At 41.2% G+C, this 25,743-nt stretch overlaps 1 protein-coding gene across 15 annotated transcripts in view; it reads right to left on the bottom strand.

Moving 5' to 3' along the window:
* The window catches only part of LOC127218261 (F-box-like/WD repeat-containing protein TBL1X), a 153,866-nt gene that overhangs the window by 9,922 nt on the left and 118,201 nt on the right, over positions 1-25,743 (bottom strand). For 7 of the 15 annotated variants that reach the window (XM_051179280.1, XM_051179283.1, XM_051179281.1 and 4 more), the window contains 13 exons: positions 20,038-20,132; positions 17,467-17,520; positions 16,447-16,584; positions 14,733-14,788; positions 11,112-11,225; positions 8,957-9,102; positions 6,031-6,295; positions 4,643-4,775; positions 4,140-4,281; positions 3,787-3,850; positions 3,578-3,675; positions 2,562-2,622; positions 1,995-2,116 (listed from right to left, as the gene is read on the bottom strand). In XM_051179280.1, the coding sequence (XP_051035237.1) occupies positions 1,995-2,116; positions 2,562-2,622; positions 3,578-3,675; positions 3,787-3,850; positions 4,140-4,281; positions 4,643-4,775; positions 6,031-6,295; positions 8,957-9,102; positions 11,112-11,225; positions 14,733-14,788; positions 16,447-16,463 (1,218 nt within the window). In that variant the 5' untranslated portion in view covers positions 16,464-16,584; positions 17,467-17,520; positions 20,038-20,132. Of the gene's footprint in view, positions 1-1,994; positions 2,117-2,561; positions 2,623-3,577; positions 3,676-3,786; positions 3,851-4,139; positions 4,282-4,642; positions 4,776-6,030; positions 6,296-8,956; positions 9,103-11,111; positions 11,226-14,728; positions 14,789-16,446; positions 16,619-17,466; positions 17,521-20,037; positions 20,133-25,743 lie in introns of all 15 variants that reach the window. The other 8 variants (XM_051179288.1, XM_051179289.1, XM_051179293.1 and 5 more) reach the window with 6 other exon arrangements.

Genomic DNA, 25,743 nt, shown 5'->3' with positions numbered 1-25,743 from the left:
ATTCACTGATTCATTCATTTATTGGTTTGTCAAGACAGGGTTTCTCTGTTTAACAGCACTAGCTATCTTGGAATTTTCTCTGTAGACCAGTCTGGCCTTGAATTCACAGATCATCTGCCTCTTCCGCCTGAGTACAGGGATTAAAGGTCTGAACTATCACCACCAGTTTAAAAGTAGTTATTTTTAAAAGTGGACTTTGATCATCACTTTCCTATGTGCTTTAAATATAACAGCTCCTCTTCATCATTCTGTTGAAATACCAGTAACTTGTTGGACATAAGGTAAAGGTAGACAAAGGTTTAGGTAAAACAAATACAGCAGTGCCAGTTACCACCCAAAAAGCACAAAGACACACACACAAGCAATTCATGTGTGCAGGGAAACCACATCCAGAGGCTACAAACAAGAAAAGGCACTGAAAAATAAATCCACCCTCCTGTGGATTTGTGTTGTGTATCAGTTTCCTCTGAGATGAAACTTTGAAAGGAATTCTAAGAGTGAGGTGAAATATTAGAAAGAATCTCATTAAGAAGGGAAATGAGCAACTCAAAAGAACAGGAGGTCCCTGAAGCTGACCAGATTCATTAGCCCTTCAAATTCCCACCACAAGGGTGTATATATGCAGAAAAGACTGCTGAGTCACTCTTAGACAAACATGGGTGCTGGAAGAAGCAGAGGTCAGCTGAACTGCCTAGAAGAAACAGAGACAAGACAAGCTGCCTTACCATTTGAGCCACAGGAAGGCCTGTGGCTGTTTAATGAGATCCAAGATGCCAGCTTTCATGAGCTGTGTCTGTCACTGGGGTGGGCTTTGATGGTGCAGTGTCTTTGAGTAATTTTTACTTCTAAAAGTAACCCCTCACCCACATTCTTGTAAGCAACCCCAGTAAAACTCATTGCTTCATCAAGCTGGATTTGGGAGCCATACAACTAGGGCCTGTCAGGTTTTCTTGGTTTCTGAGTAACAGAGACTCCAAGACTGGAGAAGAAAGGCTTTTGGTACAGAAGGAAGAAGGGGATGTGGTTATATAAAGGGCCACATAGTGGAATATACTGTTCAAGGGTTTCTTCAGAGGGGTCTTAGGAACACTACTGCTATTAGCTGCCTCCTCTCCCAAGCCAGCTGTCTCATCCTAACAAACAACTTCACACACCAGATTATTTTCTAAATAATTTCACACTTCTAAATGTTGTGGTTGATCATCTTTGTAAGAACACCAAGTTTTGAAGGGTGTGAAATCGGAAGAAGCTGTGAATCCAAGGAGCAAGACTCACTGTGACCAGATCAAAGAGAGGAAGGGTGTGACTACAGAGCAGTGTAGAGCATTTATGTGTCAGTTTGTGCCTATCTGTGAGCCCAAGTGTAAATGAGGCAGTATGCATGTCTCCAACTGCAGCTATAGAGAAAACTCACAGGCAGACCTCTCCATGTCTTGCCTATCTCCAGCTGACCTATCCACAATTCCCCATGGAGACACAAATTTCTTCCTGGGAGCAGAGCTTTCTCTCTTGCCATCCTTTTGCATCCTAAGTCAAACTTCCAGGGGAGAAAGCAGAACCCGCATACAGGTCTTGGGAAGCAGCAGGTTCAGGACCCATACAGGTAGACTCTGGTCAGAGCACTTAGCATCAGTGGCAATCATTTATGGAACCAGGAGGCAGAATGTGAGAGAGCTAACAACAGAAATCAGACATAAAACGTGTGCCCCCTATTAAAAGCTGGGAAACAGACTGGACTTAGAAGAGTGACAGCTTCCGGACAGAACAGAAAGGGTTAGCAGAGAGCCACCCTGTGGTATTCCCAGGACTACTGACACCTCAGTTGGGTTAATTCCATCACTCCGGGCAGTCACAGAGCCCTCACCAGGTCAGCCACAGAGGCTCTAAATAGTATGGCAGATCAAGAGAGCTCCCCTTACAGTTAACTTTTAATGCCGGCACTGAAAAGATGGCTGTTATAATTCCCAACTCTGAGCATCAGAACTGCCACTTACAGTATGTCCTTGGAAGGTTTTGACCGGGCGGTCACAGCTAAGTCTGCACACATGAATGCACATGTCTGTGCTGCATGAGGCAAAGGTAGTGTTGTTCTGCCAGTCCACATCAAGGGCAGGTGCTGCAAGGCAGGAGGAAAGAGAGGAGATTTGCCTTATTAATTGAATACAGAGCTCAGCGATGCAGACAAAATCATCACCCAGGAGTCTTGTCTAGTGACCACGAATACCAGCCCTAGTGTGGACCTGAAACCATGGAAACCATTTTTCAAAGACCCTAAAGACACTCTCCTTCCAATTTACAAGCATTAAGATGCCCCTGGAGAAAAGCCCCCACCTTTCTACAAAATGGAAAACCCCACAGGGACAGGCCCAGTTATGTGTAAGAGGGAGGTACCAGTTATTTTTTGCTAGGCCACCAATTTCCTTTTGCCAATACTTTGTTTCACAGTAGTCCCAAGGTTCTTGACACATTTCTGCTCTTATACAATATCATAATATCATATGTATTTAAATGAAAACGAAATTCCTGGGACTGCCTCTGTGTAACCCCAACCACAAACCTACCTGAATGAAAAGGAAACTGCTGTTTGGCTTCTCCTGTGTGGGCATCCCAAATTATTGTTGTCTGTACTCCGCAAACAGGGAAAAATTAGTTACTATTTTTTTCATAGAATTATCTAGAAGAATGTCTTGTACCAGAAAAGACAACCAGCCCCCTTTCCTTCTAAGAAATAAATAACATATTTTACACCTATATATAGCCAAACTGGTATCATTTATACATGCAATAGTGTAAAATACTTATGTCATTTCTGTATTTCTGACCTAAATCTATAATGTACATTGTGAATTTCACACTCAGTAATATGCATGCCACCATTAATGAGATCAACTGGTACACAGTAGACTTTACCAATGTATTTGGGGAATCTACTAAAATTGATGGAAATTTTCCCTCAGCTTTCAAACCCAGAAAACCATTACATAACAGATAAGAAGGCACACCCGTGTGTCTTTTGGACAGTGTTCCAAAGGAAAACGCTGCAGGAATGAACATTTCCAACAACCCCCATCACTCCATGAACTAGAAGAACAGGTGGAATCGCCATAAAAATCCAAAGTATGGATTGAGAAAAATCAAACTAAGTCAGCTCTGTGAGTTTCTGTGAAGTTTGCCCCTGTATCAGGTCTCAGAGAATTCTGCCATCTATAATGGGAAGCAGCAGCTTATCAGGTGAGGAGGAAAGATGGAGCCAAGGGAAGGAAAGAGTCTGTGATTAAGAATTGCTCGGGGGGATGAAAGTCAACACAGAAACATCTACAAAAGCATACTGCTTACTGAAGTAGTGAACTCCATTGGGAGATTTTTCCTCTTTTCATCACTGGGCTGAGAGCTTATTCTGCATGAAGGTCTACAGAGCTAAATGTATTATGGGGTGATGCCTTGCTCAAGGTCAACAGTAAAATCAAACCAGAGAAACCATCTGAATCTCAGTGAGTTATTTTGCCAAAGAAGCCAAGAAGCTAAAAATAAATCCATACCCAAAGAGGAAAAGGATGAATTTAAAGTTGATACTCACCTTATCCACACCAGCACTCAAAATATAATTCCCCTTTTTGTTCCACTTCAAGGCAAAGATGGGGCCTTTATGTTGACCTAAGGTGCTGGCGAGATTACCTGAGATGGGAAAACACAGACATGGTGACTTCACAGTTAACAACTGTTCACTCCATCTAGGATCATTCATATAGTGCATCTTATTCAACACACCAGAGATGCAGAACTTACCATCTTCTGTCCATATTCTTGCAAAACCATCATAGGAACCTGTTGCCAACAGTGTTCCATCACTCTGGAGGACAGAAAAAAAGATAAAACACATCAGTATCTGGATGCTTTCCTGGGTCTCCTTCTGCTCATGGAGTTGTGTGACAGAGCCAACCCTCTCACAGGTAATACAAGCACACAATGATGGGGACAACTTTGCAGTCCCAGACTGCTGCCTGCACACTAGGACCTGCTCATGAGCCCCTGGTATGGGCACCCCAAGGTGGGAGGTGGGAAAAAAACTGTTTGTGTATGTTTCATCAGGAGGGCAGCTGTGCAATTATCTAAACATGTGGATGGTAAAAGCTGCTTACGTTCCAGTCCAGTGAGGTGACGTCCTTATTACTGGGAACATCATGTCCGCCTTCACGTATACAGTGCCTCAGCACAAGCTGTGTAGAGCCCCCATTGCTGTTCTCATTAAGGTTCCATATCCTTGCAGTGGAGTCTCCAGATCTGCAAAATCAACATGGAGTATTTGATTCTGGTTCAATGGGGAAATGTAACTGATATGTGGCTAGGTCTCCTATTGTTAGCATGTGCTCTGTTTTTTCGGCCCCACTTGTTCAGTTTTCTTCTTGACCCCCCTCTGCTTACTAACTTGAGATCTATCTGCCTTGCTACCCACCCCACAGAGAAATGACTGGGACCACTGGCTTTACCACAGTATAGGATACACAAACCAGCATGTTCCTCTGTCTGCACACACTGGGAAGATATGACAAACATGTATACTTTCCTCAAGGCATTACTCCAGGGAAGAGGAAACGCTCTCCAATCCTCCAGATCCAGGTGCATTCCTGTCCCAAATTCTTACCCAGAAGCAAGCAGGTCACTAACAGGATTCCAGGCACAAATGAACACCTCAGACTCATGGCCTCGAAGAACTGTTGCTTTGCTTGGTGGAATCTCAACGTCCCCATCTATTTCCATTGGTTTTGAGTGATTATCTGCCAAGCAAACACAAAAACATACATGGGTCACCAACCCATTAAGAAATTGCATCCTTAGGCGATTTTTAAAGATACTTTGTTTTTGTGTACCAAAGTCCAGATACAACTATTGACTACAAAAGTCAGCATTTCTACAGTTTGGTGCACATTTTGTGTTTCTGTTTTGAAATGGTATACTGTACATTTGTTCCCAAAGTGTTCACGTGCTAGAAGCTTGGGGTCCACATGTGGACACAATAGCAGGTGGTATCTAGTGGAAAGTCACTGTTAGCTGTTCTGCTTTGACTTCTCCCATGATGTCTGTCCATCTTGTGTTTGCACCTCATCGTCTGTGAGCTGACATAAGTCTTTTCTCCTTCTAAACTAGCTGCCTCAGATACGTCACATTACAGGAATACAAAGCTAACTCAAACTGCCACTCTCAAGAGAATCATTTAAGGAGACCAATGATTCAGCTCAGCCAGAGTACTAGTCCTGGAGGACTGATAACCTGAATTCAAAACCCCAAATCCTTGTCGAAGAAAGAGAACCAACTCTTGAATGTTGTCCTCTGACCATAACCTGTTAGCACTACTTGCAGAAGCTACCTTGCAGTAGTAAGAAAAGAGCAGACTGCAAATTCCAGGGTTGGCACCCCAGGTCCGCCAGGTCCAAGGTATACTGTGGCAGAAGGGGTAAGCCTTCGGGAAGTAGCATGAATAGCCATCAGAGCTGTGGGAACACACAGAACAAACCCTTTGCGTGTGTGAGCTGCCAGTGTGCATAGATATGTGTTCACTTCTGCTCTGTCATTTTTCCTGTTCTAACTCTAGAAATACTCTTGGACAGGAACCCACTAGGGGATTAAACTACTGAGGGCTTGCAAAAACCAAGCAATATAATGTTCCATGTCTGAGTCTGCTGCCCTTGAAATCACCTCAACTTGCTGACTATAACAGTTTATCCCTTAGCATGGGACACTGGTGGGGGGAGAGGGATGCTGGAATTGAATGATATACTTTTATGTTGGATGACTTACTTATAGAAGCTCCCCTTGTAATGTGGACAAATATAGAGGAACAAAACTTTCTAAAACCAAGGGATTTGAATGACCTTGCAGAAGATGGAGATCTTGTAGACAGATAGGAAGCAAAGAGCAGAAAGGAAAGCAATTTAACAGATTGACAGTGGGCAGCAATTTAAATTTTCCTACATAGATTCAAGAGGAAAAATAACACCATGTCTCTTGAGGACCAAAGAGCTCTCCACTTACTTATTGCATGGGCTCCATTCTCTTCCCCATTCACGGTGGCTTCTCCATTCTTTGGTGGATTTTGCTGAGCAGCAGCTGCTGGTGTTGTAGCTGCTGTGGTTGTGGCTGTAGCTGCGGCGGCCGCCGCCGCTGCAGCCGCTGCATTGGCTTGCTGCTGAGCGAGCTTTTCCCGAAAGGCTTGCTGTCTTGTCTGTACCACATCGGGCATTACAGCATCAATCAACGATAGGGACTCAATGGGACGCCCATCAAATACCGTGCCATCCTAGGAAAGCAAGACAACAGTTACCCATCAGCTACTATGGATCAGAGAAGTTGGCATGGATGAGGAATAAGGTGTAAAAGATTTTTGTGGTAGGACAGGGTTCAAGGGCAAAGAGAGTCAGGGAAGTGGATGAGGAGGACCATTCATGGAGCGATAGCAGCGAATATCATCCTTAGTGGAGATTTGATAGTTGTCAAGCTGAATTTTGGCATTAAGGACACCTTAACAGGTTTCCTTTTATTCTATGACAAAAGCTGCTACCATCAATGTAGTGATTCTTCAATCAGCAGGGGTGAGACTGCCTCCTTGTAGGATAAATCTCCATGTTGGGGAGTCATTTTCAGTCATTAACACTGGGATCATGACTTTGTATCACACTGTCCAGTGGGTAGAGGCAGGTCATGCTGCTCACCATCCTCAAATGCACTAAAAATCCCTCCTCTGAGCATCACAGCCACAAAGATGAACCATTGAGACTGATGGCAACCCTGAGTCACAAAGGTGTAGTGCTGAGATTGATGGCAACCCTGGGCCACAAAGGCATAGTGCAGAAACTGGTAGAAAACCCTGAAGCTACCATCAGAGTGGGCATCTCTACAATAGCCACCATGAACAATGGAGGAGGAATGAGTCCATTTAAAGACAACTGCACCATTCAGACTAGGACTCCTGGTCCATGTGAATTAATGAGCACTGGATGTGCTCGACATCGTAGAGGTGAAATATCACCATAATTCACCAGCCAACAGGTTCACTTGATCCTAATGCATGCGATTTACTGTCCTTTATCTAGTTCCTATCTATCACACAAACATTTCCACACATACTTAAACACACAGAAGTTCTTCCCTCAGGAAACAGGCCAGATATTTGAATCATGAATCTCCACATACCTCCAGGCTGCCTGCAGGATGAAAAACCATGTTCCCATATTCTCTGAACTTCAATTATCTCAGAAACAGAGAGGTACAAGTTTCAGTTGACTACTATCTAAACAGCATACTGCCCCAGGGCAGTTTTCTGTTTGTTTGTTTCATTTAAATTATAATACAACGTGAAAAGTAAGAAAAATAATGCAACGTGGTACAATGTCACCCATTAGTCACCTGGCCCTGGATTCTGGCCATGAGTGGCCCAGACTGACCAGTATTGAACCTTCCATGTTACTTTCTTCTTTCATAGAGAGCCACAGCAAAAAGTTATTGGGTAACAAACCATGGCCATGCAGCTGCAGAGATGTGTAAGTGGTTGAGAACACTAGCTGCTCTTCAAGATGACCGAGGTTCAGTTCCCAGCACCGCATGGTGGCTCACAGGCACTTATAATGCCAATTTCATGCAACCCCATGCCCTTTACTGGCAGTTGCAGGTGTCAGAAACCCAATGGTGTATAGACATGGATACAAGCTAAACACATATACACGTAAAATAAAAACTAATTAATGCATTAAAAAAGAGGTCACTGCCAACATAATAAAAATACTGCCACACTTAAAATACATGGTTGGAGTTTTTTTTTTAAATGCCTGGAAACATGTGACAAAGATTAGCTACCCCTAGACAAACAAAAGTCTCTTGAAAGATAAGAGAAATAGAAATTAGACATTACTTTTGTGTTCTGAAGGACAATTTTTAAAGTTAAAAGAGAATACAGCAACAAAGTCTGGGCAAGACATTTCTAAGGGTAGGATCAGGTTTAGGGAAGAAGGTGGCATGTGTTGGAATGGGCTAACTGAAGTATGTATGAAAAAGTAGTAAGGAAAACTTGCTCTTTTGTAAGTTAAAAAACAAAACAACGTATGAACAGAGGTATCCTGCATGCATAGCTAAAGCTGCCCCAGAAGCCAAAGACTATTAAAAAAAAAATACCTGCTAGAGGTGAGCTAACTCTCTATAGGTCGCTGGTCTGGAAGGTTCTAAGAACCAAAATAATATAGGTTATTGCCACTGCTGTCTATTTCCCACCAAGACTAGTTACTAAGACTCTATTGCTGGTCTTTAAGATGCAAGACACAAACCAAGCAGGAACTGAGCTGGAAGCATATTCCTATAGGCTATCTTTCAGAGGACTGGAAAATACTATGAAAGCTGCTGAGAATGGATTGCTATTCAGCTGTGAACCCTACATGCTTTATAGCACCAACCTGCTAGGCAAGATGTGTCCATAAATGGCAGGTCTGTATCATTTGTTTCAAGGCTCAGTCAGGGAACATCAAAGAAGGAGGGGGATAGAGAAAGAATGTAAGAGCAGGAGAGTCAGGTAGAGTGTTATGAGAAACTGCTTTCCAATTTTCCCTTTGGTTATGCCCCCCTGTGAGTTTCACACAAAATATAGACTCTCCATAAGTAACCAATAAGGGGCCTGTTTGGCAAATCTGTCCTGGGAAATCAGAAAGAGAGTATGTCTGCTCATGGAAAGTGCTGGGCCAGAGTAGATGAAAGTCTGTAAGTAGAATGAATTGCTTGTTATCAGCCAACACCTTCTGATTCTGCAAACCCACACAAGGGGGCACACAAAGCTTGCAAATGGTGCAGCAGCCTCCACTTTCCCCCCAGGCACCTTAGAATGCACGCCTCACCTATACATTAGAAGCATATACATTCTCCAGAGATCTGCTAGGGGGAGGCTGGAACTCTGCCATGCTGTCAGGAATGAACATACCTCATTGATGCTGATCTCCGCCTCCACATACTGCAGTCCCTTCTGAAGAATGGAGATGAGGGCAGCCGGTGGCACTAGTGTCCCATTGATGTTGGACTGGCTAATGTGGCTTTCGATCCCAAACGTGAAGGCGGAGTGGGAAAAACCTTCAGAAAAAGGGAAGCAGAGGTAGGTGAGAGTAAAGTAGGGATGGAGGTGTGGGCTGGAGATGTGAACATGGAACTGTGTGTACCAAAAGGCTACAGAATGGAAGTTTAGCTTTTGAATTAATTGAGCAGGCAGGGAGAATAGGAAACACAGAAGAAGAGAGGAATGGTACTTGGCTTTTACATGGGTGGTGGGGAATGGAACAGGGATCCAAATCTTTGCACAACAATCACTGTACCCACTGGACCATCTCTCCAGCCCTTAAATGCATTTTCAACTTAAGATGGGTTTAATTATAGTTAACTATGGTTTAGCTGTGACATGTCCCCCAAAGGCCCATTATGCTAAAGGGTTGAGTGACAACCAGCGGGACAACTGGGTAGTAATTGAGCCTTTAAGAAGTGGGGCAAAACCAGAACTCAGTCATTAGGTGTGTTAGGAATACTGGGAACTCCCCTACCCCTTCCCATCTTTCTCTCTTTGCCTCCTGGCTGCCAGGAGGTAAACCATTTTGCCATGCCACATACTCCCACCATAATGTTCTTCCACACCACAGACCCAAAAGCAATGGGACCAAAGCAACTATGGACTAAGGCTTCTGAAAGCCAGAGTAACCATTTCCTCCTTTAATTTGCTTTGCTTGAGGTTTTTGGTCCTGATGAAAGAAATCTAACTAATAGAACTACACATGCAACTCTGGAAGATAGAGATACAGTGTATTTCAAGAGTGTGACCATTTGAAAATAGGTCCATTGTAGGTATAATGTAGTAAAACAAGTATGTTGGGGCCCCAGAACAGTGGTTCTCAACCTTCCTAACGTTGTGACCCTTTAATGCTGTTCTTCATGATGTGGTGACCCCCCTCAACCATAAAATTAATTCATTGCTAATTCACAACTATAACTTTGCTACTGTTATGAACTATAATGTAAATATAAGTGTTTTCTGATGGTCTTAGGTGACCCCTGTGAAAGGGCTGTTGGGAGTCATGACCCACAGATCCAGACCAATATAACCTTTTTCTTTGCGAAAGGAAAATACTTCAGGACCAAGGTGATGTAGCTTTAAGCCAAAGGATGCCAAAGGTTGCCAAAAGGCCACCAAAGTCAGGAGAGACATGGAACTGACTGCCACAAAGCCCTCAGAAACAGACACTTAACACCAGCTTTGTCAGATACTCCCAGTCTCCACTAGGGAAATAAATATTGAGGGTTCCCTAGTGGACTTAAGTGGCTTGTTACATAGGCTGCAAGGGTAGGTACTAGGATGGCTTTTCATTAGTATTGTTTCATAGTCTTTTTCTTGTTTTTCAAGACAAAGTTTCTCTGTATTGCTTTGGAGCCTGTCCTGGCAGTCACTTTGTAGACCAGGCTGGCCTCAAACTCTCAGAAATACACCTGCCTGCCGAGTGCTGGGATTAAAGGCGTGTGACACTAACGCCCAGCATTCATAGGTCTTAAACATCTTGAAGTTGTAAGAATTAAAAATTATTTTGCTTAAGAACTAAAATCATCAGAACATAAATCACATTGACATGACAATAGAATTCTGTCCCACATGAGGCTCTCTGATCACACCTGCTGCTACCCACATGGCCTATTTTGTCAATAGGAGACATATGTGTCTAGTCTTTTAACTATATATTATGAAGCAACATTTTGACAATGTCTCACTCAAAATGCCAACCAGCCTGGCCTTGAACTCACAAAGATCCATGGTCTCTGTCTCCCAAGTGCTAGGACTGAAGGCACATTTGTCACCATGACTGGCTCAACTGCTCGATAGTAATTTCAATCTGATTTCCTCTGTCATGAGAACAAAGATCTTTCTCCAACATTCCAATCCAGGAATGGAGTTACTCACCCTCACCCCTTCACTCTTAATACTCTTACAAAGAGGGTCCTTTGGTTATTTTGATAATCTTATAGCATGGCTTGCATTGTTGGTCAATGCAATCTGCTCAAGGCACTTTTAAAATGAACTTCCTTCAGAAAAGCAAGCTGGTTACCTGATTCCTGGAGGTAGCGATATACCAGAAAATTCACCTCGTCGCTGGTAATGCTCATCTTAGCCTCACCTTGCGGCGATGAGGTCTTCGTCTCTATCAAGTGGGAGCCACCCTCTGTTAGAAAAACACCAAAAATACTGTTTTGAATACACTGTGTGTATTTACCTTCTGAATGTGTGTGTGTGCGTTGGGGGGAGTGCTACGGATAGGCTCAGGGCCCTATATCTATTAGGCAAATGCTCTACTACTGAACTACACCCCTATGATATTTAAATAATGTTCATACTTTTATACACAATGGAAATTAATGACTGATCCACATTGTATTTTGTAATTATATAAAAATTTCACTGTAGCTCGGGGCCTAGCCTACCTATGGCCCTGGTTGATTTCCACCAAAACACGTACACACACAGAAAGAAAGTAGCTATATATAAATATGTTACATACAGATAACAATACTAAACACTGCATTTACTATTATATATTGCATCATCATATACATATTATAGGTTGACCAATTACCATCATATTATACAAGATAGATATTATATATATATAATATCAGTTGATTTTTATTTGTCAATGTGACACCATCTAGAGTAGCTTGGGAGGAGAGTCTCAATGAAGGACCATAAATCAGGCTGGCCTATGGGTATGTGTGTGAAAGTGTCTTTATTGTGTTACCTGATGAGGGAAAGCCCAGCCCACTGAGTGGTGCACAGGTGGGGATAGATCCTGAGTGTAGGAATAAAGAAAAAGCAAGCTGAGCACATGCTCACATTCAAATCCTCATTGCTCTTCCTATGGACTAGCTGCTTCAAGTTCCTGTCTTGACTTCTCAGTGGACTGTATCATGAAATTGTAAGCCAAACAAACCCTTTCTCTCTTAAGCTGATGGGTATCTTGCCACAGAACAGAAATGCAACTAGTAGAGTGTGTGAGTGAATGAGTGTGTGTGTTTGTGCGTGCATGCACATGGGCGCATATGCATGTGGACACATAGCCCAGGTAAGATTTTTTTTTTCCTCCAAAAGAGTAAAGCTGTCATAAATTTTAAGGTCTGGACTTACTAAAATATAAACCATACTAAGGAAGCAAGATTTAGGGTCAAGAGAGTGCACAATCAGCTGATGTGAAACTACAATGCATAATTCAAGAATGTGCTTGGTAATGAAACCCTGACCGGACATGGGCAGATGTGGCTGTGTCAGGCACTAATCATTTTCCCACACAAAAGACACCTGAGCAGAATGTCAAGCCTTCCTTGGGAAAATGATGGTGTGGTCCTGGAGAAATAATACATCACAGTGCCTTCCCCTGAGTAACTTTAAAGGGGTCTGCGCCACACACCTAAAGGTCACTCTACCTACAGGGTATAAGCAGCCCCAGAGATGGTGAACAGGTGTGGGACTGAGTTGCTTACACACGTCACCTTGACGTGTCAGGGCTCCAAGTGAAGAGGTGCAGTGCAGGGAACATGGGGGCCAGAAAGAATCCCATGGAAACAGACTCAGCTGCATCAGTGTGTTAAGAATGAATTACTGAGAAGAAAGTACATTGCATGCATGTATGAAACTGTCAAAGAATCAATGAAAATAAAATATATTTTTAAAAAATGCTTATCTTCCTTAGGTGGTAGTAATGTATTTGTGCAAGCACTGCCACAAAAATTTGACCTGAGATCTACTTAATGCCTTGGGTGTGTGTGTGTGTGTGTGAAAGAAATAGAGACTAAGTAAATAGCTATAAATTCACAGAGTAACCCAACAAAAATATAACTTACAGATATTAGACAGGGCAATAATATGTATAGGAAAACACTGGGGCCTGAGCATTATCTTAATGATAACAGTCTCAGGGGTTCTACCTCACATAGCTGCAAATCTCTGACATTTATATCAACAAGGTAATAGGAGGGCAGAGGTCACATTGGGTTACTAGAATGACAGAAATTTGAAAAATGGGCTTTTACCAAAACAAGTGACTGTATGTTTTAGTACTATTCTCCAGGCTAGCTACATACACTTGTGGAAGGTGATAATAGGGAGGTTCTGAAATACAGCTTCTTAAGAACAGTCAACTCAAAAATAGAAAACAGGGGGCTAGAGATATTTCAGTAGTTAAGAGTATGCACTGCTTATGCTAGCACCCATGCTAGGCAGCTCACAACTTCCTATAACTCCAACTCCAGAGAATCCCAACCTCACTTCCCCTTTTTATTTCTATTTTGGGTGTATGAGTGTTTTGCCTGCATATATGTATGTGTGCCAGGTGCATGCAGTACCTGAAGAGGTCAGCAAAGAGCATCATAGCCTCTGGCACTACATTTATAGGCTTGTGAGCAGCTCGATTTAGATGCTTGGAACAGAATCTGGGTCCTCTGCAAGAGCAACAAGTACTCCTAACTGCTGGGCTATCTGTCCCACCCCCATATCCTCTTTTTTTACTTCAATTAAAATATATGCATAGGTTATATTGCCTGCATGTATGTCATTGTCCAGCCCCATGTCCTCTTTTTATACTACAGTTCATATAGTTAGTGCTACCCATCTATGCATGGATATGGGACCATCCATTGGCACATAGGCAACCTATCCTTAAAGAGAACTGATTCTTTCTCACCTAGTAGCCATCAACTGTTAATAGCTCCTCAGCTATGGGTGGGGCCTTGTGAGTCTCTCTCCTACCCATGCTGGAATGGTGATTGGCTTGATCTCGCAACTATTGTGAATTTGAGTTCAATGGTCATGTCCAGAAGATACTATTTTGCAGTAGTCCCCCAACCACTGGCACTTACAGTTTTTGCATCTCTTCTTCTGCAATATTCTCTGAGTCTTGGGGATAGAGGGTATATGATAGGTATTCCGTTTACGTTAGCCAGTATTCTTATCTGACAACTCTGAAAATGTTGCTAAAAATTACCCAAAGGTCCACATGAATGAGTCAGGAAACGAAAACATACCACAGTCATCACGTAGACTCAGGCCCCGTTTCCTAGTAACAGTTCATACCAGTGATTATCACACAGGAAAGGCGAGGCTGACAAAGCCCAGCAAAGAACGCAGCAGTGCAGAGACCCATGCTGGCCATCTGGTATCCGGCCACTTACAAGTGGAAACCCAGCTCTCAATTAAGACTCGACTAGTTAGTAGAATGGCACCTACTTCATCCTGGAGCTCTGAGAGGCTCCAGGAAACTTTCTGTAACCCTCCTAGTTACAAATAAAAGAGAACATTTACTACATTCACAGTTATACCCATCCCCAATCAGAATGGGGAAGACAAGAGTGTTTCATCTGAGTTTATTTTCTTGCCTGAACTAGTTTTCAATAGAGACAACTTCAAGTGGTTGATATAAGGACTTTGGAGTTGGGATTGTACAGGAAAGGAAATTAAAAACAAACAAACAAACAAACAAAAAACCCAATTCCATTTGGAGATGAATTCACAACTATATCAATCCCCTCTCCCCCCTTTCCTGCCCTGCAAAACAAAAGAAAAAAGAAAATGGCATTAAGGTTGATGGCATTTCTGACCCTCCTGCACTAGAGAGAAGTATCAACAGAAATAGTAATTTGGGGTTAGAGATTTCAAGAAATTAAGAGAACATTATACCTACTGTTTTTGTTTGTCTGTCTTCTTTTCAAGACTTTAAGGTTGCAGAAGTTCCTGTTCCTTCACAAAACAGGTCAAGATTCAGTATCCACAGACTGCTAAGTGATTTACTTAATTACCAGTTTTCAGGTGTGCTTAACAGTATTTAACAGCTATTAATATTGGGGAAACAAGAGGATTGCTCAAAATCAACAAGCTCTAAATTGCTACGCAGTATCTTTAAAAATGGAAACTAGAGACCCAGAGAGATGGTGCTGCTGTAAGAACACAGAGAACAAATTCATTAATTGCCACCAGAGGGCAACCTTGTTCTGCAGTGGAGATGTGCAAGGCGCTCACAATTTAGTGTGGGTGATATGTCATTATATAGCAAAAAAAAAAAAAAAAAAAAAAAATCTCCTTTCACAGTTAGTCCCATGATGCAGAGAACTTTTATGGCCATGACAAACTGCTTGTGTTTTTCTCAGGGAGGTAAGAAAGTGTCTTGTTCCTGCTATTAGCCCGTTGTTCTTTATGCTAGAAGAATGTGCAGTACAAAGGAACTATCTACTGAGATGCAGACTTAGGGTCCTGTTTCCACAAGGACTCAAGGCAGCCAACCAGAGGATGGAAAATGGTCTCAAAGTACCCCTTCCATCAGGCAGGGAATCCAAATGCTTTCCATGCATGTATGGATACTAAATGACTTTTCATAAGAGTACTCTTCTCGGATGTATTAATCTCAGTAGCTCTTAATCAGTAGTACTTTAAGACAAAACTCTTAATTATAGGTAGCTGGCCTTTAGAATTTCCTTATGGACACAAAACAGATTACTATAATGAACCTTGAGGTCCTCTCTCTGTGTCTCTCCTGTTCTACTGTAGATTAGATGCTTCTTTGTTTGTACATCAGAGTAACAATGGGAGAAGGAAAGGAGATAAGATAAAAAATGTGGCCAATATACAGTTTATAGTTTGATCCCAATTGTAGAAAATATGCAAATGGGAAAAGGTTGGGAAAAAAATAACACAGTGGAACAAGATGCAGTCATTAAAACAATATTTAAAAGAAAATGACTGTGCTAGTGCTGTGCAGAAAAAAAAGTAGGTGTGGGTTGGAGAGGTGGCTCAGCGGGGAAAGCAGTACCTGACATGTACGTCTGGCTTTTACGCAAGCCTGCTTATATGGGCAAGCACACCCTCAGACATGGATGCACACCTACATACCCCACCATCACCCCCACCAATCAGTCAATCAACAAAAAAAAAAAAAAAAAAAAAAAAAAAAAAAGAGGTGTGTGCATGGTACTACATTTGGTTTTGTTTTGTGTGTTTACACCCTCTTCTTCATTCATAACTAGCTTTAGGGATAGTTATGTTGAATTTACATACATCTCTGTGTGCTTTTTGTATTTTCCATTTTCTATTATAAACATGAACTGTTTTATATTTATTAAAATATAATTAAAATCCAGCAAAGATTAAGTACAGGGTTGAGAAAGGAGAGAAAGGGAGTCTTCTGTTAGAAAAAGAACTCTGCTTTTCACATAAGATTACCCTCACCAAAAGGCATGCCAAAAAGGGTTGCATTGTGCTTGGCTGCCTTATTAGGTTAATTAAAATTTGCCCTCCCAAGATTTTCCACTAGACCCCATGTACACACCCATGACAGATGCTAATGTTACACAAAAGGCATGCAGGAGGCAGACCCAGAAAGCAACATTCTTGGACACGTTTACCTGGTAAGAGCAGACATCTGCTAAGGAAGTCCACTTCACCACTAGTGGAGGATGTGCACAAGCCAAGCAGCAAGATTTTCTTAAAATCTTCTCTTCTAAACACAGATTCCTGTCCCCCACGACTGGCAAATCAGGAGGCTTGGAAGATACCAACAGACAGACATAAGCCTGTCTGGGAACCAGGCTCAGCTAGAATTGTTGATTGAGGCTTGGCCCCAGTGACCTACCTCCTCTACCTAAGCCTCACTTCCTAAAGTGGCCACAACCTCTCATAAGTACCACTATCTGGGGACCAAGTGTTCAAGCACATGAACATGTTGGGGCATTCACATCGTAACATCTGAAGAGCCTCTTCTCTATACCTGCATGTACAGGCACTAAATTTTGTGATTAAGTGTTTAGCAGTTTAAATTCCACGCTCCAAGGACTGATTAAATTTTTGTGCTTTTATTTTATTATTTTAAAGACAGGGTCTTGTTATGTACACCAGGCTGTTATATACACAATTTTCCCACCTCAGTTTCCTGAGTCCTGAGGTTAAGGGAATGCATCACCATACCTGGTTCAAGACTGATACCACTTTGAGTGGACTATGTGTGTAGGCACATATGAGGGTATAGGGATGCAAATGCGTGCACATTCAGAAGCCACACATACAGAATGGATGTCAGTCTCTATTATTCTCTGCCTTAATGTTTTGCACAGGGTATCTCACTGAACCGGGAGGTTGCCATTTGGGGTAGACTGGCTGGCCAGTGGGCCTCTAGGATCTACCAGTCTCCCCCCGCCCCCCGCCGCCTCAGCACAAGGTTTTCAAGTGAGCACACAAGACCATCACAAGACCAGGAGACAGGAGGGGGTGGGAAGGGGCTAGCCTGTGACCTTGGTAGGCCTTGTCTCTTAAATGTCCACTACCACACTGCTGCTAGTATCTGAATCCTTGGGGACACACTCAAACTGCTATAGTCAGTATTCAACTGCACCCAACATTTACTTGGGTATTGGGGTCCTTATGCTTACCTGACAGGCACTTTACCATCAGAGCCATCTCCCCAGCCCCAAGACTGATAATATCTGAAATGCAAAATAAAATAAAAAGGCAACAGCAGCAGTGAGCAGGGTTCCTCAATCTTAGTCCTGATACCAGAAGGCAGAGCCTTTTTGTTGTAAGTTATTCCTACTGAGGGCCTTGTGGAGCCTGTCCCCAAGAGTGAAGATTTTAGCTCCAACTTAAAGGGCTATTGCTAAAATAGGTAAGAAACCATTGCATTCTTCTAGCTTAAAGTTAGCAACCCATAGCCAATCGCCAGAGTATATTATATACACAAGCTGATTGGCATTCAGCAAGTTCAAATGGTTTCAGCAAAGATTCTCTGGCCCACAAAACATAAAACCATTAGAAGATGTTTGCTGACTACTATGGACTGAATGAAATGGTTTGAGTGTAGACCCAAGGATTCAGATGCTGGGAGCAGTGTGGTAGTGGCTGGCCCCTCCTCCTCTGTCTCCTGGTCTTGTGATGTTATCCCTCTTGCATGAATTCTTACCAGTGTGATGTAATAACCATGAGCTTAGTACAGTTACAGGGGCCCTTACAAGAGCCACACCTATGCTATTTGGACTTTAAGGTTCCAAAACTGAGAGCTAAACAAACCTCTATATTTTAGTTAAGTAGCCAGCCTCACACATTTCCTTTTACTAATAAAATACAGACTAAAGCAATGAACCCCTGGTCTCTCTCGGTCTTTCCTAGTCTAAGGCAGGTTTTTCCATTTCTACTATAGAAAACAACTGCTTCGGCCCATCCTGCCTGATGATGTTTATAGGGGCATCTGTAAGTGGATATACCTCACAAACACACCCAACTATTTGAACAAGAGGCCCAAGAAAGGACTATAAACAAGGGATGCTAATCACTACATACTCAATCCAACACCCAGTCAAAACACTGAGGCAGAATGGTTCCCCTTCTCCCAACTTTGCTTTGACTACTCAAAATACAGTTCAAAAGTTCCCATAGCGGGGATTGGAGAGATGGCTCAGCAATCCTATTCCCAGCACCCACATGGCAGCTCACAATCTGTAACTCTATTTCCAGGGGACCTAATGTTTTCTTCTGTTGGGCTCCAGTGACACACGTGTTACACAGACATACATGCAGGCAAAACATCACTACACATAATAAAATTTTAAAAAATATTTAAAGCTTCCAGTATTGATGGACACAGCAACCACTCTAAAAAAAAGAAGAGTAATTCTCCACTATTACAGATCTGGAAGTTACCATACGGTCCAGAGAATCTACCCTGAAATAAATATACCAAAGAAACAAAGCATGTCCACAGAAACACTTTCATTCAAGTGTTTAGGACCTCATTTTCCAGAGCAGACAAAAGACACCCATCAACTGATAAAAGCGGAAAAGTAAATCCAAAAATGCCTGAAATATTATGGATCTCATTTTAGTGAAAGTTAAACCCATTTTCACTAGTTCTGCTTTATCTTCTGAAAATGATATAGCAAAAATTTCCAACGGTCTATTTAGTGCATGGGTCTGTGGGGTCTACACATGTGGATCTGTGTATGATGAACACATGGACGTAAGAGGTCAAACTCATGTGGAGCTATAAACACAGCTGCCTCTCAAGGCTCTTACATGGGTTCTGAATTCAGGTCCTTATGTTTGCAAGGCAAGTACTTTACAAAGTGGGCCACTTTATTGGTCCCTAAGTGTCCCAGTTTGTGTTTAAAATTAGGAAAGCTTTGTGGGGTTTTGGAAGTGAATCAGAGTTACTTAAAAACGTATTTAAAATGAAGCTGAACATATAAAATATATAAATACAACAAAACTCTAAAATCAAAAGCGATAACTATGCATTTACTTATTTATTTTACTACAGTGCTAGGGATGAAGCCCAGGGATTCATGCATGAGAAGCGAATGCTCTAGAACTGAGGTGCACCCCTAACTCCAAGATAAGACCTACACTTCACAGCATCAGTGTTATTTTGGATGTGCATTTCAAGTGATTAGTTGGCATTCACACCACTGTCTGCTGTTTGGTAAATTCTTGTCTGTGACTAAATATATGCAGAATAATCTGTATGACTTCCTACAAAATTTCAAAGTCAGGCAGTAAGTCAATCTGCAGACAATTACAAATCATATTCACAAACTAATGAAGCAGAGAATTCACATATGGGATCCAAATAAAAGCTATATTCCTGTGTCCCATTCTAATAAAAGTTGCAGCTGTCATGTAGCTCATGACACTGTCAAGAAAAATTTATTTTTTGAAGGTGCTGTCTCCTCACAGAGACACTTGGAGTAGTTTATTTTAGCTTAGCCAAGATCCAAAACTCTCAGAGGGTCATAAAAGGTGAAAAGTAACCATGGAAGCCATAATAGGTTTCTGATACTCTTTCCTTCCATCCTTCCCTCCCTCCCTCCTTCAATTTCAGCAGAAAAACCTGCAACTTCTTCCTAAAAAATAATTGGACAACAACTGCAGAGCTTTGCAGAATGCAGGCCTGCTTCTCAAATGGATGGCAGGCACAAAATGGAGGGACCCCATGGAAGGATGCTGCTTACCGTCACAGTGAGTGCATGTGTAGATCTCTGGAGCAGTGGGCCACCCAGCATCCGATCACAGACCTTGAGAAGTGCCCCAAAAGACAAGGACCACCCTGCAAAGAAACAGAAAGACTTGTAAACAAATGTCATAAAAACCCATGAAGGCATATCCCCTTCTCGCCCCTATGTCTCATTAGGAATCCTTCTCATCCTAAGTCAAATTTTACACATTTTATTCGCTCATTATTTTTTCTCCTCACCTTCTGTATGAAGACACAGCTTCTAGATGAAAACAATACAAAATGAAATAGGTATTAAAATAGCTGACCAGGCATTATTATACATGTAGCCTTTCTGACATAATAAAATCACTAACATAGATTCTGCTACAGCTGCTATCACTTTAATAATGTCCTAGGAGGCTCTTAGTTTTTAAGAGAGTGCTTTATGCGACCAACAACCTGTGCACACCCTCAGGTGAAGACATGCATAACATTTAGAGTAAATCTACCATGCTTGTTGGTGCGCCGGCATACCTGCGCATATCATATATTTGGCTCTTATATTCTTTTGCTTCCCTCAGTGCTAGGGGTAAAACCTAGAGCCTTGCAGGAGGCAGGCAAGAAAGAGTTTGACCACTGAACCACAACCCAACTCCATTTCAACCTTTGGAGTGGTGTTTTTATGAACTGCAATTTCAAAGACTTTTGCCTGAATTTATTTCTCTATTTTTACCTACTTGCTTATTTATTTATTTAGAGTATATCTCTGTGTGCACTTGAGGTACACACAACAAAATGTTACAAAGTCAGTTCTCTCTTTCCACCTTGTGTGCCCCTAGGATCAAACTAAGGCTAATCAATAAGCTTGCCCTCTGAGCCATCTTGCTGGACCCTGAAGTAATTTTGAAGAATCTAAGCTTCTAGCTCATGAAATCATCATACCAAAAATTGCTTTAAGGGGCTGGAAAGATGGACCAATGGTTAAGACCACTGGCTTCTCCTGCAGAGTATCCAGATTCAGTTTCCAAATCCCATATGGTGAGCTGGCTTATAATTGTAACTCCTGTTCCAGGAGATCCAATACTCTCTATAGGAACGATGCATGAGTGTGGTGCACATACATACAAGCAGAAATTCACACATACACACAAAACTATTAAAAACTATTTTTATTATTATTTTACAGTAACTAGGAACACAAATCAGCCAATCATCAGTTGCCTAATGAGATGTACTCCTAGCCTTGTACAAAAAAAATTTTTAAAGTTATGAATGACTCCCACTCCTGGCATTCAAACTATTTAAAAAACATCAAAAAATACAAGAACCAAGGAAATTAAATTCCTGTCTCTCAAATTCTTACTCGGTCATCTTGAACAATAGGTGAAAGGTGCAAGTTTGATGTACCTCAAAACCACCAGTGAAGCTGTGAGGGACAGTGCTCCTAATAACCCATCATAAACTGTTTTCAGTAAATTCAAACAAACCAGTCCTACAGAGTTATGTTTATAGTTCCACTGTTTAAAAGAAGGAAATGAAAAACTTTTGACCAGCAAGTTCATAGGCCTCCAAGTTTCATTCATCATTAAAGCAAGAAATCATAAGGACTTTTGAAATAAAAGATAAAAAAAAATTCACCTACAAAAAAAAATCTCTGAATGGAAATTAAAAGGAACCAAACCAAAATGATTCAGGCACAAAGGAATTTGCTAATAAAATAAAAACAAATTTTGTTATGAAAAATGCAGTGAGAAAGAGGGGCTGGAGAGATGGCTCAATAGTTAAAGAGTAACTGCTCACTTACAGAGGACTGAGGTCAGTTCCCAGCACCCACATGGCAGCTCCAATTATATCTATAACTCTATTTCCTGAGAATACTGTCTTCCTCTGGTATTGCATATGCATGAGATACCTACATATGCATGCATGCAAACACTCATATACATCAAATAAAAATGAGTAAATCTTTTTTAAAAGGAAAAAATGTGGTGGAAAAAGTACAAAACTCTTTAAAGGAAACTGAAGGGGAAGGAAATGACTACTCGGGGTAAGATGTAAATTATGGGGTGGGGAGGGATAAGCCTTAGATGAAATAGCTAAATGCTACAAAATATCAAAATATAAGCAGCTGTCACCACAATAAGCTCCAAATTGCCTGTAAATTAAAAGATTAAACCCTATTGTAATTCAATAAGCAATTAATACACTAATAGTTCTTATTACAAGCTGTTCAGAAAAAAAAAAAAACTTTAGAAGTGAATTCCTATTTTCTTTGGTCCAAAACAGATGGTAACTCACAAATCAGAGTTTCAAAACTGAAGACTATCTTTTATATATGTTGTGAAACTCTGTAAGCCTAATTGATTTTATCATCTGTATGTGATCAACACACACACACACACACACACACACACACACACACACACAGAGAGAGAGAGAGAGAGAGAGAGAGAGAGAGAGAGAGAGAGAGAGAGAGATATGACGACTTTGGTTAATAACACTCTTCTGGTTACACAACCTGTCAAAAATAATTAGTTGATTGCTGAAAACAGTAAATTAAAACAAGAAATCAATCCTTCTAATGGCTGGTTTAGACTGATTTCCCCTTGATTAGTACCATAAACAGAAGCATCATCAATAGTTGGTATTCTTAGGACTGGGGAGATGGCTTAGAGAGTAAAGTGCTTGCTTAGCAAGCATGAGGACCTGAGTTCAGATCCCCAGAACCCATATAAAACCTGAGCATGGCACTGGACATCTGTATCCCTAATGTTGTAGGGTAGAGACAATCATATCACTGGAGCTCACTGGCCAGACAGTTTAGCCATCAATGAGCTCCAGGTTTAGTATAAGTTTGACTTGGTCATGGTCTTTTATAAGAGCAATAGTTAAAATAACTAAGAAACTCACTGCATTTTTACTGCTTAGCTAATTCCCTAAGTTGGACACAAAAGTCAACTTTCCTTCCTCCACTCTATCCTGTATTTCCTTCTGTTACGTTATCCAAAGCATCATTTCTATGTCTCCTGATAATAGAAAAATATCATCCCATGTTGATTTCTGCACTCTAGGTTGGATGCACAGTACATACCGTAAATGTAGTCCCAAGGAGGGCACAGTATATACCGTAAATGTAGTCCCAAGGAGGGAAAGGGAGGGAAAGAGAGTGAATGGTAGATGAACTAAATATGGTCACAGAACATTGCAGTATCTGATAACACATTAACAATATAATTACACAATCTCTCTGCTACATTTGTTTTCTTCCTGTCTATCTTTATTGCAAATACCAGAAGGAAGTTAAAATAGTTTCAAAGGACACTAGAGTTCAGAAAGATTTCTTTGGAATTCTTTCTGTGTGGGTTGGAATCCAGGGACTTGCACATGCTAAACAAGTTCTTTACTACTGAGCAGTATCACTGCTCTATCCCATTTTTCTTTTGGGGACAGCATCTCTTTAAGTAGCCTTAGAAATTATATCCTTCTGCTTCAGTCTCCTTAATACTGAGGTTGCAGGATTTTAAGTAAATACCCCTACACAACACTGATATGACATCTCAGCACACTAATGTCCTATTTGAATGTTCCTGATCTAGTGTTTACCAATTTCTCTACCCTCCAAATCAAGTTACCATTCCACATATCTAGCCAAATGCCCAAACTCAGAAATACCCTGCCTGCTAAAAGCCATTCTAAAGTGATACAGGTAGGTTTCTTCATTTCCACTTTGTTATAAACCCTGCCAATCACTTTTACACTGCTTCAGAAGAGCTCTGCATATTTGAAAACTACTATAAAGAGTTTTTAGTTGCTTTTGCAATGTGCATTGTTGTTTAGACTGAATGTATGTCTGTGTGAAGATGTTGGATCCTGGAGTTACAGACAGTGAATGTGCTGGGAATAGACAGAAATATAGGGATTGGAGGGTCAGTGCTGGGACCACAAATGAGTGCTATGAAGAGTACTCAGGATTACAAATCAGTGCCTGGATTACAAATGAGCTTTGGGACCACAGGGACCATAGAATACCATGGAGATTTCAGGTGAAGGAAATGGACACACAGCGAGCTCTGGGATTAAAGGCATATATGGTACCACCTAACATAGCAGCAGTCTAGGCATAAACATTTTAGTATTTGCATCTAAGTGTGCTTGTGTGTGTAAACCAGAGGTTGATTCATCAGTGGCTTCTTTGATTGCTCTGATCCTTATTTACAGAGGCAGTCAGTTCCTCATTGAACTGAGAGCTCACTTGTTGAGCTAATCTAACTAGACAGCTTGCTCCAAGGATGCCTGAATCTCCTGCACTGGGCTCTAGGTAGACTTTTCTGTAGGTTCTGGGGATCCAAAGCTGGGTCTTCAGCCTTGTATAGCAAGTGGTTCATCCACTAAGCCAAGTCTAATCACATCAAACTTTTAAACTGCATAAAGAAACAATATAGATAAGCAGTAAGTGATATCTAAAAGTGTTCTTCATAAGCAGTCATTTAGGGAAATTACATTCTTAGCCTATCAGAACAGCATTAGCAACTTTAAAGAATCCTTTTTAAAAATAGTGTCAAATTTAAAAATATTTTCCTCATAAGAGGAAATCCTGCCTTCACGACTTTTTCTCCAAGACAACAAGAACATTCTAATTTGACCTCTGTATCATTAAATATACCCCAGCATTCTCAACATTCTTCTTTTAGTTAAGTAAAATGAAATCACTTAACATAAAAATTAACCATTTTGAAAATGTGTACTTTGGTGGTATTTAGTACAATGACATCTTAAGGAAAGAAAAACTACCCACAAAACACTTCCATCATACCAAAGGAAAACCTTCCATCTATTCACAGTCATTCTACCCCTCCTCTTTGGAGTATGAGAACTGCTAGTTGTATGTCCATGCCCATGCATTTACTTACTCTGCACATTTCACATAAATACACACACAGTGACCACTTGAATCTGGTTTCTTGCACTGACCATGTTTCCAAAGCTCTTCCTTCCACACCAAGTATCCAACTCTGTTCCTTGTTAAGTGATATCCCATCCAGGGGCAATCAAGCAATGTCAGGATAGAGAGACCAAGTGGAGGTGAACCCCAGGACAGTGTGAGAGAAAAACAAAAGCACACACACATGGTCCATGTGTGCTCCAAAAGAAATTTTTTCAGTGGGTAATTCCCAATAGGTTCTGGATACCTGAAATCTATGATAGTATTTGACCGAAGCAAAAGTATGCCAAGATGCTAATGACTTTTTAAAAAAAAGTATAATAATAGTGCCTAGAAGTAGGGCAGGTCTCCATGAACCTTTATCCACTGGGAATTAAAATCAGGCCACCATCTTCAATTTTCTTTTTACTCTTAAAACTATGACAATGGGCACAGGAAGGTGAAAACTGACAATATCTGAATTGTTTCCTCATCAGATCAGTTACTTTATTTACTTATTTTAAATTACTTTAGAATACCCTTCCTTCAGACCACAGCTTCTTAAACTGTAGTTATGATCCCAAATGGGGATCATGCAACCTAATGGAGGGGCTTTTACAAAAAATCATTGGCAATAGTTCACGGTTTCTGAAAGTACAAGCAAGAATCAATTCAAACCTGTAAAGAATACAAAGGGATCCCATGCTGCACATGTGTAACCTCACTGCAACCTTGATTTTCCACATATAACACATGTACTACCCATGTCCTCACCACACTCCCAAAACTGAGACTGTTATA

The sequence above is a fragment of the Phodopus roborovskii genome, unplaced genomic scaffold (assembly GCF_943737965.1).
Source record: "Phodopus roborovskii unplaced genomic scaffold, PHOROB, whole genome shotgun sequence".
NCBI classification, from domain to species: Eukaryota; Metazoa; Chordata; class Mammalia; order Rodentia; family Cricetidae; genus Phodopus; species Phodopus roborovskii.
Note: the sequence above shows the minus strand (reverse complement) of the source record. Positions and strands in the feature narration are given on the sequence as shown.